The sequence below is a fragment of the Lontra canadensis genome, unplaced genomic scaffold, assembly GCF_010015895.1.
Source record: "Lontra canadensis isolate GAN:19392208 unplaced genomic scaffold, GSC_riverotter_1.0 scaffold120, whole genome shotgun sequence".
Classification (NCBI taxonomy): Eukaryota; Metazoa; Chordata; class Mammalia; order Carnivora; family Mustelidae; genus Lontra; species Lontra canadensis.
The window spans coordinates 3,259,328-3,281,934 of record NW_022631114.1 but is presented as its reverse complement, the minus strand read 5'-3'; the positions used below and the strand labels follow the sequence as shown (position 1 = coordinate 3,281,934).

Here is a 22,607-nt window from a genome sequence, read left to right as displayed (position 1 = left end):
TCCTGGTTAAGATGGCGGCGCCCGGGGTCCTGTGGAGCGGCCGCAGAGGGTGCCGCCGCCCTAGGCGAGGTTGGGCCGCCCAGCGTGGAAGAACCGCCCCCAGCAGCAGCAGCACCACCGCCTAGCAAAGAATTTCAGGCCCCGCCTGGGACGGCAGCCGCACCATGGATTCTTCTAGTTCATCCAACTCTTGTTTCTCCGTCGGCTCCGCCAGTCCCGGCGCTGTCGTGCTCCTCTACTCGGTAGGCGCCCAGGGGAACGAGGCCCGGGGCGGGGCCGCGAGAGAGGACACCCCCACCCCCAGCCCCGCTCGGTCCCGGCCTCCCACGGACCACGATCCCTGGCCGGAAACAGTGGGTCCCGGGGCAGCCGAGGAGGGGTTAGGTGGTTGACTTGGTTTCCAAGGCAACGGTGTCTCGCCGCGTGTGTAAATGCGTGTGTGCTTTTAGAAGTTTCTATGGGCGATGGTTCCTCCGGTTCCTTTCCACTCGCTCTTTCTCGTTCCCTCTACCACGCACGGGGCCTTCGGAAAGCCCGTGGTACAGGGATGAGGCGTGCGAGTTGGATCTCCGTCTGCAGCGTGGGCTGCCTTTTGGTTAAACCTGAGAAACCTGCGCGTCTGACCTGGCCTGAGCTGCATCGGCGTGTGGCTCCCCACCCCGCCCTTTTGTTGCTGCCGTTAGGTTCCTGGGAGAAGGGCCTTTGGGTGGTATGTGGGCAGAGAGTTTGTAAGACGTGAAGTTTTTAATCTAGGAAGATTGGGAACTTTTAGAAATTTTTATTGCGTTTTTGTCTTCCATCCGTACTTTTCGCGAAAGTCATTCTGGAAGACACCTGAGGCCACCCAGCCTCTTCCAACTTGCCTTACAACCCCCAGCCCTGTCCTCCCTCTCCTGATTTTAACTGATCTTTTTCGCCGCCGCAATGTTGGTCACTCACAATTTATGTGAAGAAATTATGAGGTGAACCCTTTGTAGTTCTCAGGGTTGCACAATTATGGGGGAACTGATCTTTTTCTTTTTAACCACTAAATTAGTTTTTATCTACTTTACAAGGAAATAAAAGAATGCATTTTCAAAGCATGTTACTATGTCCTGCAGGTTAGTGCCAGTTTCTGACTTTAATGTTAATGTGTGTAAGAAGGTCATAGCAGGGAAAAGACGAAACAAGATAGACAAAAAACTCGGTTTCAAAAGAGAACCAATACATATGGCTGTATATCAGGGAAACAGAAGTTTCTCCATGTTCCAAAGAATACTGGTGTCTCAGTTTGTTTCCTTGATGTGGAGAGCTCTGGGCCTATAATCGCTGTTAACAGTCCACTTCTGTAGGGTTAGTACTTTAACCTGTCTCCTCATCGACCTTCTTACTCCACACCTCTGTAGTAAAACTATTTTGACCTCATTTTCTGACTCTGGTATTCCAGAGCCGATGTGTAGGGAAGCAGCTTGCTGTGTAGGTCCGGTAGCTTTTTCAGCCCTAAACCGGTTTGTGAGTTGACTGCAACTTTGCATCTGTGTGTTAAAGGAAAGAACTGGTTTTTTACTTCCCCGTTTACTCCTGGTTCTTTCATGATAACACTTTTGCCAACTTTCTCACATGAAAAGTTAAAGCAATTGTATGTGAGCTTTTTCTGCTTCTGAAGCTGGACAGAACCCTCACTACTGCCTAGTCTACTTTCATGATGACCTGAACTTTTTCTTACTAGTTCAGGCTGGCCTTACTTCCTCAGCCACACTTACTGTACAATACTCCCATCTAATATGAGAGTAGTGCTCAGAGATATTTTAAGATACTCCTGATTGCAGGAAACATTGCTGCACTCATTACCTGTAGCATTCTACTCATAATTCTCCACTCCCAAGATGTGGACGTGAAAGATCCACCTCATGTGTCCTTGGACTTGAAGTCACGGCAATAAATAGTTAGAATTGAGATAAGGGCAATGACCGAATCACGCACAGTATCTTGTTGGAGGAAAGAGAAGGAGCACCGGACCTGTTCCAGGCTTCAGAAAAGGCTTTTAGGAGAAGGTGATACCCAAGCTGAGTTTCTGAGGTGTGACTGGGAGACGAGGGAGGAGAGGAAGACTGGCCCAGGCATCCCTGTAGGAAAGCCAGTCCTTTGCATGTTTGGGAGAACCAAGAGGTTAGGTAAGGGTCAAATAAAGGAGACGTGAGAAACAAAACTAAGGAAGTAGGCAGAAGGTACTTCCTAAGGGCGTTTTATATACCAGGTTTATACCCCTTAAGGATAAAGTCTTCACTTTCTGAGGGAACATTTCAGGATGATCAGATTTGTATTTTTGAAAGTGTAAGAAGACTAGGTTTCCGGAGTAGTTGTTTGTGTGGATAACCTTTACTTGAGCACAGACTGTAGAAGGAGAATCTGATTGGAGAAGGGAATCTGATGCCAAAAGTGTGGAGATCAGAACACTACTGCAGTAATTCCAAGAAGTGATGAAAGCCTGAGGCAATGGCAGTGAGCTTGGGGAGAGGGGAGATGGACGAGTGTGTGTGCTATTTAGGACAGTGGAAGTGCCGTGACTAAGAGGAGGTTTCTGTGATTTGGCCTCTGGGTGGATGTTGATGCCTTTTGCTGATAGGAAATCTGGGGAGAGGAACAGGTTTAGTCGGAGTAATATAATTTCAGTTTGGGATGTGTTCAGTGTGAGACGCCAGAGGTAAAATGAATGACTTTTAACTAATGGATTATTATGTTATGGACCCGATACATCACAAAATGTGGGGGAGACTTCCAGATAGAGTTAGAAATATGGTATCAGAGCAAACAGGGTCTGGCCTGAATCTATGGATTTGTCAGACATCAGCAAGCAGATTGTATGAGAAGCCATAGGTCTGCCGGAAACCTTTCCATGAGACCACAGAATGAAAAAGAAGAGTGGGGCTGGAGAATTACTGGTATATCCAGAACCCAAACTATGATTTCCTGAATGAATGAAAAATCTGGACTCCTTACAATATCTTACAAGACTACGTAATTGCTACCTCCCTGATTTTAAAAATCTTGCGCACTGGGATTCAACCACACTGGCCTTCTGTTTCTCAGACAGTAAGCCTGCTCTGATCAGGAGGGCACGCCGTTCCCTCTGTGTGACATGCTGTTTTCCCAGAAATTGGCATTGCTGCTTTCCCCTCTACCTCTCCACCACCTTTTATTTTTGAGGTTGCAGCTCAAATATCACCTCACGAAGAGGCCTTATCCAATCATTCGATCTAAAGTAGCTCTCCAGTCACTCCTTCTCGTTACTCTATTTTCTTTATATTCCTTTTCCAGGGTTGTGCTGCTCTCAAAGCTCATTGTTAATTTTCCATGACGTTTGTGAGCCCGTTGTTGGAACACAGCCGCTATTAAAGATTAAGTTTTACAAATTTACAGTTAAATTGTTAAAAACAAAAGTAACAAATACTCAAAACTCAGCACTTCCTAATTATTTTACTAGATTTTGCTATTATCTATACTTTTGAGGTTATTTATGTCCGCAATACTGGGAGATGGAAATCCTTTGTAATCGTGGTTACTACACAGCTCTCCCCAGCTCCTTGTTCAGTGAGGTCATGTTGGTAGCTTGAAATCTGCCATGGTGGGAGTGTAAATGCCACCGAAATTGGCGAGTGCTATAAATCAGGGCTCTCACGTAGTTAAACACTCACCAGCATGCTACCGCTAGTATGCCTAAGTAAACTTTATTTGTTGTCTGTCTTTCCTTAAGGGAGTGTAGGCTCCTTCAGTACACATTCTTTATTTAAGTTTTTCTTTTTAAGATTTTATTTATTTATTTGATAAACAGAGGTCACAAGGAGGCAGAGAGGCAGGCGGAGAGAGAGAGAGGAAGCAGGCTCCCCGCCGAGCAGAGAGCCTGATGTGGGGCTCGATCCCAGGACCCTGGGATCATGACCTGAGCTGAAGGCAGAGACTTTAACCCACTGAGCCACCCAGGCGCCCCTTCAGTACACATTCTTTGTCTGCTTTGTTCATGCTTTATTCATAGCCTGTGGAACAGTGCCTGGTACATTGTGGGCTCTCCGTAACTCTGTTGAATGAATAGAGCCTCCAGGGCTTCAAAAGAGAGGTACGAGGAGAAGCCTGTTTACTCGCAAATAAGGAGGGGGCTGCCGTAAAAAGTAAGAGAGAGAAACAAAGCGGGGAAATAACCTAAACCTTCTTTTTTGGACTCCTCTTTGTATTGTCCTCCTAGATAAGTAGCCTTGTAAATATATTTATCTTATGATGGTAAATACTTCTCTATCATGGTTTCGGGAAGGCCAACGAATGAGTAGTTAACACTCAACTCTAGCTACATGTAAGAGTCACTGGGAGTACTTTTAAAAATCATTCTGATGCCCAGGTACCATTCACAGACCAAATTAATCAAGAATCTCTAAGGGCACCTGGATGGCTCAATCATTTCAGCGTCTGACTCTTTATCTCAGGTGTTGGTCTCAGGGCGTGGAGCCTACTTAAAAAAAAAAAAAAAAAATCTCGAGGCGTCTGGGTGGCTCAGTCATTAAGCATCGACCTTTGGCTCAGGTCATGATCCCAGGATCTTGGGATGGAGCCCACATCGGGCTCCCAGCTCGACCAGGAACCTGCTTCCCCCTCTCCGCTTGTGTTCCTTCCCTCGTTGTGTCTCTCTCTGTCAAATACATAAATAAAATCTTTAAAAAAATAAAAATAAAATCTCTAGGGGGGCCTGGGCATCAGTATATTTTTAAAGTGCCCAGGTTAGGGACGCCTGGATGGCTCAGTTGGTTAAGCAGCTGCCTTCGGTTCAGGTCATGATCCCAGCGTCCTGGGATCGAGTCCCACATCGGGCTCCTTGCTCGGCAGGGAGCCTGCTTCTCCCTCTGACTCTGCCTGCCTCTCTGTCTGCCTGTGCTCACTCGCTCTCTCTCTCTGACAAAAAAAAAAAAAAAAAGTGCCCAGGTTATTGTCATGTGCAGCCTGGATTAGAAACTGCTGGATTAGACGTCAGCTGGGCCAGAGTGGGAGCCGTGTGAGCGGGGAGCCCTCATCTGCAGGGTTCAGGAGGTGGCTTCATTCAGTAATTTATGTTTTCTTTCTACAGTGATTGAGTGCTTGCTAGGAACTGAGAAGACGAAGCATGTAAGACACATTACCTACACAGACAAGAAGTTTATAGGCATGTAGGGGAGATACCAATCCAGGTTAATGAAGTATTTTATTTTTTTATTTTTATTTTTTTATTTTTTATTTATTTGACAGAGAGAGAGAGAGGGAGAGGTCACAAGTAGGCAGAGGCAGGCAGAGAGAGAGGGGGAAGCAGGCTCCCCGCTGAGCAGAGAGCCCGAAGCGGGGCCCGATCCCAGGACCCCGGGATCATGACCCGAGCCGAGGGCAGAGGCTTTAACCCACTGAGCCACCCAGGCGCCCCTAATGAAGTATTTTAGATGCTGTTATGAAAGGCTCAGTCAAGACTCAAAGGAGATGATCAATTCAGTCTCGGTTGAGGGGGGAGTCGGGAAATGGTACACAGAGGTAAACACGAGCCATGGTTGATGGCTAAGTATTTCCAGGAGAACAGTGCAGAAAGGGTCTCTCCCTGTTTCTCCAGCTCTCTCCTCTCTCCCCCTCCCCCTGTGTATATATGTATATACACACGTGTATACTTATTTGTAAGTATTTTACATAATCATAAACATATGTAACCTGTTTATAAATGCCTGTATGTTAATATATATAGTATATATTTGTCTCCCCAGCTGATTCTGATCCTTTTCTCTTTCTGCCCCCAGGACCACTAAGTGGAAAGTCTCTGAGTCCCCTTTTATCTCTAAAATTATATAATTTATGATAGCTTGTTGCATTGTACCAAGTCTGAGTCTATATATAAACTGCCTCTTGTTTTTCTGATGAGAAATGTGAAGTTTGGGCGCTTGGGTGGCTCGGTGGGTTAAAGCCTCTGCCTTCAGCTCAGGTCGTGGTCCCAGTGTCCTGGGATCGAGCCCCACATGGGGCTCTCTGCTCAGCAGGGAGCCTGCTTCCCTTCCTTTCTCTCTGCCTGCCTCTGCCTACTTGTGATCTCTGTCAAATAAATAAAAATCTTAAAAAAAAAATGTGAAGTTTGAGAAGGTTCTTGAAACTTATAATCAATAGCATAGTATGTTACAAGGACTTGCTGTTTTCCACCAGAATTCGAGCAGTTAGATTTTTCCCACGTATATTCTCTATATATGTGTTGATGTTTGCATATTCACATGTTTTACATGCTACCCTTTTGATATTGAAACTCACAAATGGTCTTCTGTTTCTATTCTTATTAACCTGGTCATGTTCTCAGTTTAACATTCTGTATCTTTTTCCATTACTTCAACATATAGTCATTCGATTATACCATATTCCAAATGCAGCTTGGTGTTGGGAGATACAGAGAGGTCACATGTTTCCCACCTTCAAGATAATTGCATCTCAGGGAGGCAGACATGCAAATGATTGCAGGGTTATGACTACATACCCTAAAATATATAGGTAGTAGGCAACGACATTCTAATGAGAAAGGCAGAGTGCATCCTTGTGGGCAGCTCAAGTAGGGTTTTCACAGCAGGGATGCTTGAGCAAGGATGACAGAGGAACAAAAAGGCCTTCAGGGCCCAGAGATGAGCAGGGACCAAGGCCCAGAAGCATGTCCACAATGTATTGTATTAGGGAAAGGGAAATCACTTGCTATCAAGTAGACCTTGAGCATGGTGGGCAGTGAGGCCAGAGAGGGAAGGACAAGGACAAAGTCATAGAGTTTCTTGTATGATACCAGAAGTGGCTTGGGCCTTAATTCTGAAGGAGGTGGGGAGTCATTGAAGTATTTTAACCAGGGAACAATTTGGTCAGAATTGTGTTTTGAAAAGAGCACATGGCAGCATGGAGGGTTGATTCAAAGGGGCAAGGAGTGAGGGGGTTAGAGTCATAAAGTGCGCAGGCTAGACCTGAGAGCGAGGAGTAGTCCTGCTACATCCTGAAAGGCCACCTGGACAGGATTAGATGGATCATGTGTAAGGGTGAGGGAGGAAGGTCAGGGAAAGGCAAAGGGATGTGTGTGGCATGGCGGTTGCTGAGATTTCTGGGAAATAATCGTGTAGGATCATGCAGAGGAGAAGTGAGTTCAGTTTGGGAAAGGCCAAAGGTGAAGCATTTGCAACTAAATATGTCTATCAGGAGCTCACATGGGTGAAGAGAGCAGAGCAGGAAATTCAACAGCGTGTATAATTAGTATCTAAAGCCAGCGGAGTAGGTGCGAGGACTCAGCACAGTGTATGAAGATGGGAGGGTTGGAGATGTTACCATGAAGGGAAGTGGGAGGAAAGAAGACATATTTTAGTTTTGGGGCGGGGGCAGTTTTCCCTTCAGGTTGAGAATCACTGGTTTAGGGCAATGAGGTAGATCTGCTGTGACAGGAGTCATGAATGAATTAAAAACCAAAGCAGGAAAATTTCAGGATGGTTGGAGATGGTGAAAGGAAGGAGCCTTTGAGAATGGTGTCAGGCTGGAGGGAGGTCTAGGAAGTTGAAGACTAGAAAGAGACCAGGGTTTAATGATTAAATTTGAAAGAAGTAATAATGTGTGTTGCATTTTCTTCTAATAGCAACGCATGAAAAATAATTCACATGTCCATTATTAAAAATAATGCGGTGGAAGGAACTTAAATGAAAGGGAAGCATTTATAACATAAGGTGGAAAAATTACGTGGGCAAATCAAAATTTATGTGTGTCAGGGGAGGGAGTGTGTCTACATGCCCAGAAAAAAAAAAGCATTCACTAAAATGGACCCTGGGTTATTGGACAACAGGTGATTTTAATTTTCTTCTGTGTGCTTTATCTTCCAGATTTTTATAATGAATATATAGCACTTTGGTAATTAGAATTTTTTTTTTTATGAAACCCTGTACCTGTTTAAGATAAAGTAAAGAAGTAAAAGTAACCTGATTGCTAAGCATTTTCCCCCAGTAAGTTGACAGCTGCCGCATAGGTTAATGCAGGAAAGATGTTAAGTTCCTAGGGCCTGCCCAACCCCAGATGGAAGACAGCCTTGTGTCAGCAGAACCCACAGTAGCCAGGGAGAAGGGATATGGCTCTTGGCTTCTCATCACAGCCCCATAGATGGAAGTGGCGGGAACCGTGCATGACCAGGCGTCCCCACCATCTCTACAGCACTTCTCCAAGAGGGTAAAGGCCAAAGCCCAGCCCTTCGGTCACCAGGGAAAAAAGTATTTGAAGAAGTTGCCTCCACTATTATACTTTAAAACAATAGTTAATACAGGAAAATGTGCATACCATATTTGAAAAGGCAAGATAAACTATATTTGGTATGGTCCACGTTTTGAATAAAAACTGTGTATTTGTGTAGCTGTGAATGGAAAAAAAAAAAAGAAAAAGTAGGAAGTGGTAAAGAGTTGTTATTCCTGGGGTATAAAATTGTGGGTAATATATGTTTACCTATATGTTTCCATGTTTCCAAACTTTCCATAGTTAATATGGTGAGTAGTGTGGGAAAGAGGTTAGGAGCAAGGTCTGTGAAGCCATAAGGCTCGAGTTTGGGCCATGTCTCTGCCCTTTGCGAGCTGTAGAACCGAGTAAGTTATTTGGGTTCTTTGTGCCTTGGTTTTCCCATTTTTGTGAGGATCATTCCTGTATTTAGGAATAATGCCTTGGAATAGGGCGTGACATTTAGGAAACAACTGTACACGTTAGCTAAAATTATCATTATTATTATTTTATAATCAGAAAAACAGAATTTTAAGAATTAACAATTCAGAAGTCATAGGTAACCTGATAAACAGTGGTTTCAGAGGCTGGTTGGATGGAAGCTAAACTGTCTGGAGTCAAAAGGGGATAAGAAAGTAGTCCTAGCAAGTACCGACTGCTCGCCAGTAGCTTCTCTGGGAGCACTTTTTCTTTTCTATTTTTTTTTTAATAATTTTATTTTTTTTTATAAACATATAATATTAGCCCCAGGGGTACAGGTCTGTGAATCACCAGGTTTACCCACTTCACAGCACTCACCATAGCACATACCCTCCCCAAAGTCCATAACCCCACCACCCTCTCCCTCCCCTCCCCCCAGCAACCCTCAGTTTGTTTTGTGAGATTAAGAGTCTCTTATGGTTTGTCTCCCTCCCGATCCCATCTTGTTTCATTTATTCTTTTCCCACCCCTCAAACCCCCCCACGTTGCCTCTCAACTTCCTCATATCGGGGAGATCATATGATAGTTGGGAGCACTTTTTTCTTAAGTGAATTTTCCTTTTATTTGCACCCATATATTTTTATTTGGTTTAACATAATTTTGAATTTCGGTTGTATGCTCTTATTTAATTTTAAAACTAAGTAGAAGAGACAGACAAACAAATTTCATCAATGTGTTTGATAAAATTGATCAAATAAAATTGATTGTAAAGTTAATCAGATTATTCTCGAGCTTAAAGTCTCAGTCTTTGCTTTCTTAACTTTCCTGGAGGGATCCTGGATTTACAAAGACAGCAAGCAGAAATAATAAAATATTATACTAAATATCCATTTTGTGACCCCAACTATCATTACATTTCCTTTTTTTTTTTCTTTTTTAAGATTTTATTTATTTATTTGACACGGAGAGACACAGTGAGAGAGGGAATACAAGCAAGGGGAGAGGGAGCGGGAGAAGCTGGCCTCCCGCCAAGCAGGGAGCCCAATGTGATGCAGGGCTCGATCCCAGGATGCTGGGATCATGACCTGAGCCAAAGGCAGACGTTTAACGACTGAGCCACCAGGCGCCCCTACATTTCCTTTCCTTAATATGGAAAGACCTGTTATCAATGTATTCATATGTCATAGCATAAGAACGTAGGCAAAGTGTAGTCTCTAATCTGTCCTGATTTACTTTACATTGTAAGCTTTACTTTCTCTCATTTGCCTTACCCACAGAAGGAGCTCAAAAAATGGGATGAATTTGAAGACATTTTAGAGGAGAGGAGGCATGTCAGTGACTTGAAATTTGCGATGAAGTGTTACACACCTCTTGTCTATAAGGGAATTACTCCTTGCAAGCCAAGTGATATTAAATCTAGTGTTCTCAGTTCCGAAGAGGTTCATTATGTCATTAAACAGGTAAGTGATTCCGTCTTCAACCATAGCCGGACTTGTTCATTGTCAACAAGGAACAACACAGGTTTGAACCGCACAGGTCCACTTATACATAGTTTTGTTTTGTTTTGGTTTGTTTTAGGTTTTGGTTTTTTTTTTTAAATACAGTACAGTATTGTAAATGTGTTTTCCATAGTTTTCTTAAAAATGCTTTTCTTTAAAAACAGTCTATAATGCATGTAACATCAAAAATACGTGTAAATCCACGTTGATGTTATCAGTAAGGCTGTCAGTCAAGAGTAGTCTATTAGTCAAGTTTTGGGGGAGTCAAAAGTTACACGTGGATTTTCAACCCATATGGGGGGTCGGCACCCAGCCTCCATGTTCTTCAAGGGTCAACTGTAGTCTGACAGGGAAGGATGCCAGTTGTACAATTCCAATGAAATATACAAGACACTCTAGTGGGAGCCCAGTGTACAGGGGCAGTAATTATAGGGCAAATGATTTTGTGTAAGGAATTAGAAAAGTGATTTTTTTTTTTTAAATGATGCCTAAAAGATGGTTAGTGGTTTTCCAGGTGAAGCGGGTGAAGAAGTATTCCTAGCAGAGCAAATAACTCTTTCCCCATGGTTAAATCTCACTGCACATTAAAATTGCTGGAAAAAGTGTCAAGAATCCCTGTGCATAGATCTCACCCCCATATGAATTAAATCAGAATGTTGGGGAAGGAGCCAGACATCCTAGTAGTGGTTTTTAAAGAAGCCCAGTCAGGGGGTACCTGGGTGGCTCATTTGGTTAAGTGTCTGACTTTTGGTTTCTGCTCCGGTAAGGATCTCAGATTCATGACATGGAGCCCCTTGTTGGGCTTCATGGTGGGCGTGGCACCTGCTTAAGATTCTCTGTGTCTCCCTCCCTCTCTCTCTCTCTCAAAAAAAAAAAGAGAAGAAGAAGGAGGAGAAGCCATGTTGGTTCCAAAGTATAGCAGAGCTTGGGAACCACCAGCATATTTTAGCAACTAGAGAACGTGCGTACGCGAAGTCCTAGAAGCAGTTTGGTATGACCAGACCGAAGAGAGCAAAGACAGGTACAATGGAAAAAATGTAGAGAGCCAAACGGGGGCCACATCACAGAGGGTTTTGTAAACTCTCCAGAGGGGGCAGCTGGGCATCTCAGTCAGTTAAGTGTTTGACTTCAGCTTGGGTCAGCATCTCAGGGTCTTGAGATCAAGCCCCACGTTCTGCTCCCTGCTCAGTGGAGAGTCTGCTGGAAATTCTCTCTCCTCCACTCTCTCTCCCTCTGCCTTCCCCCTACTTGTGCATACTCTCTCTTTCTCTCTCTCTAAAAATAAACAATAAATCTTATAAACCATCCAAAGGAGTTTGATTTAACCTACATACAGTGCAAAGCCATTGAAAGGTTGCATGTTGGAGTGTGGCCTGATCAGTTAATGTTTGAGAAACACCAACAGGGCACCTGGGGGGCTCAGCTGGTTAAGCAACTGCCTTCGGCTCAGGTCATGATCCTGGAGTCCCAGGATCAAGTCCCACATCAGGCCCTCTGCTCATCAGGGAGCCGGCTTCTCCCTCTGCCCCTCTCCCCTTTCATGCTCTCTCTCTCTCTCTCTCAAATAAAATCTTTAAAAAAAAAAAAAAAAAAGAAACACCAACAAATGGAGACAGGAAGTCTGGTTATGATGCTCTTCCAGTAATCCCTTTGTGGGATCACAGTTGCCTAGACTGCGGTTGTAGAAACAGAGATGGACAGATTTAAGAAATTTAAGAGGTAGGGTTGCCTGGGTGGCTCAGTCGGTTAAGTGTCCGAGTCTGGATTTTGGCTCAGGTCATGATCTCGGGGTCGTGAGCTAGAGCCCCGCGTCAGGCTCTGTGCTGAGCATGCAACCTGCGTAAGATCCTCCCTCTGCCCCTTCCTCCTCCTCTCTCGCTCCATCTCTTAAAAAAAAAAGAAGAAAGAAAAATTTCAGAGGTGGAGTAGACCTTATTTATGATCAACTGCATGAATGATGGGAAGGAAAAGAGAGACAGGATGACAGAAGCATTCACTGAGATAGGGAACTTAGGAGAGGGATTGGGCTTGGGAGAAAAGCTAGGTCTGTTTTGGGCATGTCATTTGAAGACATCAGATACGGGTATTCGGGGGGCGCAATTACAGCTTCCTCATGGCCGGCCCTCCCTGTCACATTGTCCAGGTGCTCTCAAGCTTTGAGGTTTACCTGTAGAGATTGGGCTCCATTGACCTTTTTTTTTGTTTAAGATTTATTCATTTGAGATAGTGAGAGAGAGTACACGAGCAGGGGCAGAGAGAGAAGGAGAAGCAGACTCCCCTGCTGAGCAGGGACCCTGATGTGGAGCTCGATCCCAGGACCCCTAGATCATGATCTGAGCTGAGGGCAGATGCTTAACCTGAGCCACCCAGGTGCCCCTCCACTGATTTTTTTTTAAAGATTATTTATTTATTTATTCGACAGAGAGAGAGAGAGAGAGAGAGAGAGATCACAAGTAGGCAGAGAGGCAGGCAGAGAGAGGGGGGGGAAGCAGGCTCCCTGCTGAGCAGAGAGTCTGATGCGGGGCTCGATCCCAGGACCCTGAGATTAAGTGGGTTAAGGCAGAGGCTTAACCCACTGAGCCACCCACCCAAGTACCCCCTCTATTGATTTTTAAGTGGAATTTAGTCAGGCCTACAACCTCAGAGAAATTCTTTATCTCTGCTCTCTGTTTTCTTCTTTTTAAAAACATTTTTTTAAAGATTTTATTTATTTATTTGAAAGAGAGAGAGAGAGTACGAGTGGCATGAGGCGCAGAGGGAGAAGCAGGAGCCTGACCTGGGACTCAAGCCCAGTACTTCCGGATCATGACCTGAGCTGAGGGCACATACTTAGCCAGACGAGCCACCCAAGAGCCTCTGTCTGCATCTGATCTGTGCTCATAATCCTTCTGGTTTAATCTGCCTGTTGTGATTTGTCTTGGGGGAAACTATTAGTCCTGTCTGACTCAGCCTATTTCATAAGTGAAGTAAAGTTTCCTCATTAGTTAGAACTTAAAGACAGTGGTTCTCAATACTGGCTCTTTGTTAGAATTACCTGGAGGGAAAAAAAAAAAGAATTACCTGGAGAACTTTCATAGAAGGTTAACTATTATTTTCTACTAGTACGTAAACTCCATGAAGGCGAAAATTTTTATCTCCCTTATGACTCCCTTTTTTTTTCTGTATTCTATATTTTTATCTCTCTCTCTCTCTTTTTGCTGTATTACTAGTGCCTAGCACATAGTACACTTTCAATAAATATTTCTTGAATGAATGAGTGAAAAAAAATGCTTTTGTCCTGTCCACAGTGATTCTGATATAAATTGGTCTGGAATAGGACCCAGGTATCTCTTTCTTCTTTTTCTTTTTTAAAAGCTCCCCAAGTAATTCCCATATGCAGCCAGGTTAAGCATGACTGATATAGGCCAGTGTTTCTCAGACTTGGCTGTTCTACTGAGGAAAAAAAAAATCACTCAATGTAGGTAGATTGGAATTGTTATAAATTCAGGATCTTGCAGCATAGCTGGCACTTCTGTGTTACCCAAGAATTCCTTGTTTCCCCAGGGAACTCTCTCCCGTTCTCCAAGCTGGGAGTGTCAGTGTCAGTCCTCCAACCGAGGACTTTGTGAACCTCCAGCCTCCGCCCCTTACCTTCAACAGGTGACATTTCTTCCTACTTCCCAAAGAAAATGTATACCGTTATATGACCACTCTCAACTTCCTGTGATCAAGCTACTAATTTACCTGCATCTGATACCCTCATTCTCTTCTTCCCTCCAGTGAAGACGGGACAGGAAGCTCTTTCTCCTGTTGGAGTTCAACCCCTCTCCTATTGCTGAGCTCTAAACTTGACCGGCTCCGTCCTCCTCAGGGACTTTGGTGTCTCCCCTCAAATGTCTTCAACTTCTTCCGCTTCATTGGCTCTTTACCGTCATCCCTGAACTCGCGCAGTCCTCTTCCTGCTGAGATCAGCCTCGTTCAGGCAGATTCCTTCTCTCCTTGTGACTCCGCTCTTCCTTTCCCACTTCTCTACTCTGGGAAGAAGTCAGCTGTGTTTGCCATACTCGGGGCTCTACTCTCTCACCCTCCATATACACACAGCTCCCTGGGATCCAGGAAGCTGGATCCCACTGTAATTGCTCTTTCCAAGACCGAGAATGATTCCTTCCTGATGGCTAAAATCAACCTTATTGACACCCTTCGTAGCCCTTGGCACACTCTCCCTCCTTTCTTTCTGTGATACCATATTCTCCCCCTTACCCACCAAAATTTTTTTTAAGATTTTATTTTTAAGTAATTTTTACACCTGCTGGGGGGCTCGAACCCACAATCCTGAGATCAAGAGGCACAGGCTTCAACACAACCAGCCAGGTGCCGCCCACCACCACCAAATCTTTTCTATCATTCCTCAGTTGTCTTTGTGGGCTTCTTTCCCTTTCCCTTTTCCTGTCTCTTTAAATGCTGCTGCTCCTCAAGGTTTTGTTCTAATCCCTTCTTATTCTGCCCACTTACTGGGCTGTTTTATGTATTACCAGAATTGTAAATACCTTCCTTATGCTGATGTCTCCCTATTATATTATTATAATATATTATTATAAATAACAATATGTAGTAAATAATAACTGGTATCTATTGCTTCAGCCCAGATCTCTTTTGAGTTTCATACATGTATTTTTATGTCTACTGGACTACCTACTTGGAAAGTCCAAAAGCATCTCACATTCGGGATATCTGAGTCAAAGTCTTTGACCCTCCCACCCCCACCACTGTACCATGTACATCCCCTACACCCAGTTCTGCGTATCTCCAAGAACGGCCCCTCCATATGCCTGCTGCTTCTACCAAAAATCTCGACACCGTCTTCGGCTTCTCGCTTTTCCCTTCCTGTGCTGTGGGACACTAAGAGCTGCTGCCAGTTTGTTCTCCTCAATAGCTCTTGTCTATCTCTTTCCATCTCTGCTGCCAACTCAGGCTGCCTTTGTCTCACAGAATGCTATGCAGCCGTTGAAGGGCTTTTAGCCCAGGAAAGATGAGATTACTTCTGCATTTAAGATATTGCTCAGTGGCAAATGGCTGGCTGGGTGGGTTGAGCATCTGCCTTTGGCTGAGGTCATAACCCCAGAGTCCTGGGATGGAGCCCCATGTCGGGCTCTCTGCTCAGCAGGGGGGTCTTCTCCCTCTCTCTCTGCCTGCCTCTGTTCCTGCTCATGCTCTCTCTCTCAAATAAATAAAAATCTTAGGAAAAAAAAAGAAACCACTCTGGTTTGTGATGTGGAGAACAGACTGAGGAGGGACAATGCTGGGCGGGGAGTTACAGAGCTAATGCTCATCTTTTAGTCTTAGGTTTCCAGGAAGAAGGATCTGGAAGGGGAGACATATCTGTTGGGCTAATGAGAAGCCCGATTGCACAAAATAAGAGAATAGGTCATTCTCTGCTTCTGTGCTTTCCCCCAGTTCTGGAGAAGGCCCTTCCTTCTGAACTGACCAACCTGCTCACCTGTGTTCTTCCATCTGTCCATTTCCTTCAGATCCCCTGAACACTTGTCTGTCCTCCTCTTTAGCCTTCTGCATGGGCCCAGCGGTGGGGGGGGCGGTGGGCAAGAAGCCCCTTTCAGCCATGTATTTTTTTTTTTTTAATGCTTCATTTCTCTTTTCCTTCTCATCCCAACTCCTCAAAGGTGTCGTGTGTCCTTTCCCGTGCACCTCCCACATTCAGGAGGTTGCTGCCCTTGATTCCCGTAAAGGTTGCTGTGCATCTCCAAGTGACCGGGTCCAAGGGGCACTGTGTTTCTACTGTGTCCAGTTTTGTTGGACACTCTCCTGCAGGACCTCTCTTACCTTCACATTATGGCATCACACAGTAAAGTTCTCTTGCCATTTTTCTTGTTAGTCTCTTTACAAGTTCTTCTATCTAATGGGTGTTTGTCAAGGTTGAACCCTCAGCCTTCTTATTTTCATCCTGCAGCCTCCCTGGTCCATTTTATCCACTCCCGTCATTTCCATTTTTATCTGTAGTCTGGTGATTCCCAAACGGGACCTCTAGCCTTGGCTAGATAATCGGGGTTCAGACTCTTATCTCCCACCGTCCTCCCCCCTGCAGTTATACGTCTCCAAACACGTCAAAATCAGTATAGCCACCTTCTCAACCCCTGCACCACACTGTCTTCTACACCTGCTCTCCATCCCCAATTTCAGGACAGCCCCACCATCCATTCCATTGCCCGAAGCAACCGAGCATCTCACTGCCCTTCCCCTTCCCTTCAGCCTATTATTGCCTTTTGGGGGCCTTTTCTGTCTCCCGCCTGAACTATTGTGATGGCTTTCCAACTGTATTCCCTTTTCCTAGGCTTGTTTCCTGAAATCCATCCTTACCACCAATCCATTGATTCCTCTGTTTCCCTGAAAAAGATAAAATACGAAGCTAGGGAGAGGTTGATTATCCATTTGTGAAGGTACCAAGCGCCACAGAATTTAGCTTGAAATGGCTAATTTTATGTGTGTTAATTTCACCTCAATTATTTTTTAAAAAAAGAAGCTATTTGTCCACTGCATGTAATTGAGGTAACTGGGACTCCAGCATCCTACCCTCTCATCTTCTGGGCCACATCCTGGAACATTCTCCTCTGCGAAGGATAAATACAGTTTATCACATAGACGCCATTCTTTCTCAACGTGCTCGCTTAAGGGGTCAAATTAGAGTTCCCTGAGGACAGAAGCTGCCTTACTTATCCCTGTCCCCAGGCATGGCACACAGCCAACATGTTGTTGTCTTTAGAAAAAGATGTGGTGCCCTTCGGAGTACAGAGAGTTCCAGTGTGAGGGCATCAGCTTTACTAGTTACGTGGATACTTTGGAAAGCTTTGTCCCAATGACCTGTAGATCTGAATGGTTACTTCAACCTGATCTTCTGTTTTACTTTGTGTATTACCTTGTATGTTACCTTGTGGTAGCAAGGGGCAGGTCGATGAGCGGCAGCAATCTGCTAAAAGCACACTGGTTCGTGGGCAACAGCTTACTTCAGAGAATTTGGCTGTGAGCTTCTTAACAAATCAGATGGAAAGGTGAGACGCTTTCTTAGAGGGCCTGTTCTCCTTGAATTACCATCTTTGAAGTTGTCTAAATAGGATCATTTATCTACTTGAGTTATGTTGGAAAGTAAATTACACTGGTTGAAATGAAAGCAAATGTAGCATTTTTGAGCTATGAAATAAGGATCCGTTTGGAACTAGTCGTAGCGGTTTGAGTGAACACGAGTTCTGGCTTTTCCTCAAAGACACATCCCTGATTTCCCTTTCTTTCTAGCTTTCCAAGGAATCCCTTCAATCCGTCGATGTCCTCCGAGAGGAAGTCTGTGAGATTTTGGATGAGATGAGCCACAAACTGCGTCTGGGAGCCATCCGGTTTTTTGCCTTTGCCCTGAGCAAAATATTTAAACAAATTTTCTCAAAAGTGTGCGTAAATGAAGAAGGTATTCAGAAAGTGAGTATTACTTGTTTAAAAAGAAACCTTCTTCCCCCTCACGATTTAGTCAACTTCAAGACCTCTCACACAGCACAAAACGAGCAGGCCCTCGCCAGCCGGCTTCCCGGCCGGGCGGAGGAGGCTTTGCTTCTCTGGAGGGTGGTACTTGTTTACTTTCAGACCTACAGACTTCAGACTAACTCACCTGGTCCAGTAAGACTTCCAGACTAACCTCATGTCAGGTGTCTGCAAAGCTACAGAAGTAATACCAAGAATTTCTGTATATGACCCACCCGGATCCCCTCACAACATTTCCTTTATCCTCTCCTCAATACTCTGCTGTGTTTTTCCCATAAGCAAGGACATTCCCTTATGGTGCAGTTATCAGAATAAGCAAACTGACATTGATACAACATTAGTACACAGCAGTACAGACCTCATTCGTATCTCATGGATCACCAGTTATATCTTGTATATTGTATAGTGAAAGAAATCCTACATCAGTTTAACATTCAGCTTCTGTATCTCTTTCGACTCTTTTAACGTAGAACAATTCCTTAGTCTTTGGTATTAGTTTAGAAAAAAAAAACAGACGAGTTATTTTGTAGCATGTCTTGATTTGGATTTAAGTGACTTTTCTCAGGATTAGACTCACTCTGTAGGGCTTGGGCAGGACACAACATTGTATCCTTCTCAGTGCAGCAGATCAAGGAGTGCGTGGTGGCTGTCTCCCCTTACTGGTAGTGTTCACTTCGTCATCTGGTATCAGCCGGGTTTCTCCGCTGTGAAGTTACCCTGTTTCCCTTGGCAATGAATAAGAATCACGTGAAGAGAGACTCTAAGGACGGGGAGGGGTCCTGGTTTCCAGCAGAGTCTCCGCCACAGGTTTCACACTGATGATTTTTCCTGAACCAGTTATTACTCTAATGATTGCCAAATGGCGATTTTTCTAATTCCATCACTCCAGAGTGATTTAACAGGCGTGGTGTAGTCTTTTTTCTTCTGGAAAGAAGAGCTTTTCCTATTTTTATTCACTTATGATTTTTAATGTTTTGCCTCTTATTAAGACGCTCTTACCTCCATTGGCCTTCTTCCACATGTCTTTTAATGTTTTATTCAGTCATTTACTTTCATGTATTTCTTGTTTTCTCCTCTAATGACTATTCTGTAGTTTGCTGAGTTACTCTCTGGCTCTCTCTCAAAGAATGTTTGGGGGGGGGTGCCTGGCTGGCTCAGTCGGTTGAGCATCCAACTCTTGGTTTCGACTGGGGTCATGACCTCATGGGTCATGAGATCGAGCCCTGTGTCTCGGCAGGGAGTCTGCTTGAGATTTTCCCCCTCTGCGCCCCACCGCACGTGCTCGTGCACTCTCTCACTCTCTCAAAGAAATAAATAAATCTTTAAAAAAAAAAAGTGTTTGATACAACCATCCAGAGAATGTTGACTGGCCACGTCTTCTTAACTGATCACACACGACCTTGCCTTGGTGAATTTTATTTAGATTTTTAAAAAACAGATAACACACTGATCCCAGTGAATATTTTTGAGGCTCAGAGCCTGTGGAATATATCTGGAAGCTCAAATTCCTTCCAACTAAGGGCGCCCATTCCTCCTGGTGGAAAGTCCAGTATATAAGTAGAAAAATACCATACCGCTCATTTGTCCTACTAATGCAGATTTGTTTTTATTAATCTACCTGAGAGACACTTTGTTCTCTCTTACTGCACTCAACCGGTCTAGCACATTGCGTAACAGCTGACTTTTTTTTTTTTTTTTTTAAGATTTTATTTATTTATTTGACAGAGAGATCACAAGTAGGCAAGAGAGGCAGGCGGGGGGGTGGGGGGTGGGGAGCAGGCTCCCTGCTGAGCAGAGAGCCCGATGCGGGACTTGATCCCAGGACCCTGAGATCATGACCTGAGCTGAAGGCAGAGGCTTAACCCTGAGCCACCCAGGCGCCCCAACAGCTGACTCTTTAATTCAGACTCACTTCATTTCCACTCGCAGCTTGGCCATTGATGAGACGCGTGACCATGTCACAAATGGGGAACCTAATGCTTAGGCCTTATTTACAAATATGCGATATTAAACAGTGCATATAAAATGCTTAATATGGTGCCCAACTAATATGTTAGTGATCATCTCTCTTATGATGATCTATAAAATGTACATTTTTAATGTTCTTGCATTATGTGAGGTAATTTTAACTAGAACTCTGACATAAGTTTTCTGTACGTATTAGGGAGGCATCCGTAGTATTCTCTTTGTCCATATATACCCGTTCTTCCGTTTGCTGATGTGACATGTGATTTTAATAATAGGAAAACTGAGAGTATTCAAACTGTAACCTTTCTTTTAAAGCTACAACGAGCCATCCAGGAGCACCCAGTCGTCCTGCTGCCCAGTCATCGAAGTTACATTGACTTTCTGATGTTGTCTTTTCTCTTATACAACTATGATTTACCGGTGCCTGTCATAGCCGCGGGAATGGGTGCGTATTGTTTTTCTCCTCTTCTGCTTTCATTATTAGAATGAAAATAGTCACTGAAATTATTTTACCGGTGACTGAGGTACGTGAAGATGAGGATGCAGATCCCCTCTCCCTCCTGCCGTCCAGCCTGAGTGACCATGTCGCAAATATAATAAATATATTATAAATATAATTATAAATATTATAACAGATAATATAATAATTATATTATAAATATAATTATAAATCTTATAATAGATGGTTAATATACTATAGATATATTATATATATATGATATAGATATATTATAAATATAACCCCAGATAGTCAGGATTAGGTCTCTGTGTGCTGCGCTTCACTACAGATGGAAACAAGGACAAGTGCACACCAGGGTTTTGGTTTAGATTTGTAAATGACACGCCACTTGTATATATGACCTGCCTTTGCTTTTTTTATTTGATAATTTATCCGTGGTTATCTCTAAGGTCAGGAAATCTAACTTTTTTCTTTTACATATTTTTAATTATGGTAAAATACACAAAATGTTATGTCTGCCACCGTAACCATCTTGAAGCATATAGTTCGGTGGTATTAAGTACATTCACGCTGTGAATCCACACACGGATCTCCACCTCCTTTTCATCTTGCAGACCTGAAATTCTGTCCCCAGTCAGCACTGACTCCTTCTGCTCTCCCCCCAGCTGCTGGCCACCACCATTCTACTTTCTGTCCCTAGGAATTTGACTCCTCTAGATACCGCATACAAGTGGAACTTAAAGGACTTTCCTTTCGTGGCTGGTTTCTCTCACTCAGGGTCTACTTATGTTGCACCATGTTTCAGAATTTTCTTCCTAAAGGCTGAGTCCTGTTTGGCTGGACGTCCAGAGCACATGTTGTTTATCCGTTGTTCTGCCCGTGGATGCTTGGGTTGCTTCCACATTTTGGCTATTATGAATAACGCTGCTATGAACATAGGTGGGCAAATGTCTGTTTGAGTCTCTGCTTTAAATTCTTCTAGGCATATACCCAGAAGGAGAATTGCTAGCTTATGTGGTTTTATTTTTAATTTTCTTTTCCTTTTTTCTTTTCTTTTTTTTTTTTTTTTAATTTTCTTGAGGAACACCATATTGTTTTCCATAGTGACTGTACCATTTCACATCCCACCAATGCCGTGCCCGAGGGTCCAGTTTCTCGGCATCCAACACTTAATTTCTTGTGGTTTTTGAGTTTTGGTTTTTGTTTTTTTTTAAGAAGAGAGAGAGAACACAGCAGGGGTAGCGGCAGGCAGAGAGGGAGAAACAGGTTCCCTGCTCTGCGGGATTCAATCCTAGGACCCTGAGATTGTGACCTGAGCTGAAGGCAGACACCTAACCGACTGAGCCACGCAGGCATCCCTGCTTCTTGTTTTGTTTTAATCACAGTCATCCTAATGGGTAGGACATGGTACTCAGTGTAATTTTGATTTATAGTTCCCTGATGACGAGCAGCGTTGATCATCTTTTCATGTACTTTTGGCCATTTCTGTATCTTTTTTGGAACAGTTATCTATTCAGGTCCTTTGCCCATTTTTGAATTGGGTTGTTTTTGTTATTGTTGTTGAGTTGTAGGAGTTCTTTATGTATTCTGGAGAATAATGCCTTATTAGATACATGATCTGCAAACATTTTTTCCCTTCTCCCATCGAATCTCTCCCAAAGTTGACTCTGCGGTCTGTCAGTGGATCCTTTGATGCACAAAAGCTTTTCATGGTGATGTAGCCCAGTTTCTTTGTCAGTGTCTTTTGTCCTCTGTGCTTCCGGTGTGCTGTCCAAGAAATCATTGCCACATTTAACTCCATGAAGTTTTCCCTCTATGCTTTCTTCTAAGAATTTTATACTTTTAGGTCTTACATTTAGGCCTTTGATCCATTTCAAGTTAATTTTATATGCAGTGTAAGATCAAGGCCTAAATTCATGTCTAACATTATAACATTCAGCAGCATAGGTGTACTGTGGTTGGATAGTTCTGTGGTTGCAGTTTTACAGTATATTCTCGTATCGGTGCTTTTATTTCTGGATGACTGATTCCTAAAAGCAGGATTGCTCATGCAAACCATTATTTATCTTCTCCCTTTGGAGGGAGCCAGGAAAGTTGGGATTCAGGCATACACCTTGATTAATAAATGCAGTCAACGGTAAGGTAAAAATTGCCAGGGACTTAAGTACTTTAAAAGCATTTTCATCTGTACAGACATGTGAGGAAGTTCTTTGAAAGTTAGGGAAAATGGAAAAAAGGAGGGTTTTAAAACTGATGGTAGAATAAAGCATCCCAGAGTCGCTTTATTTAATTTGTGCCACTAAAAGAAGGCTGATATTTTTACCTCCTGGGTTAAAAAAAAAAGGAAGGTGGGAGCTGATCTGTCCAGCTGTCAAGCATGGAAGACACAGGCTGGTCTGTCATCAAGCAGAAGCAGTAGCTAAAGAACTCGATTATGGTGACGTTACCGAGCTTGTCACGTTGCCTGTTGTGGCCCCCGTCTCAGGTCGGTTGGGTTATAAACA

The 22,607-nt window shown here is 43.7% G+C and overlaps 1 protein-coding gene across 1 annotated transcript in view; it reads left to right on the top strand.

The window, feature by feature from the left end:
- Position 1: 1 nt before the first annotated feature.
- GNPAT (glyceronephosphate O-acyltransferase) overlaps positions 2–22,607 on the top strand; it is a 35,260-nt gene continuing 12,654 nt past the window's right edge. The window contains exons 1-4 of the mRNA XM_032841132.1: positions 2–242; positions 9,936–10,118; positions 17,439–17,615; positions 19,959–20,088. Of these exons, the coding sequence (XP_032697023.1) occupies positions 165–242; positions 9,936–10,118; positions 17,439–17,615; positions 19,959–20,088 (568 nt within the window). The 5' untranslated portion in view covers positions 2–164. The remainder of the gene's footprint in view (positions 243–9,935; positions 10,119–17,438; positions 17,616–19,958; positions 20,089–22,607) is intronic.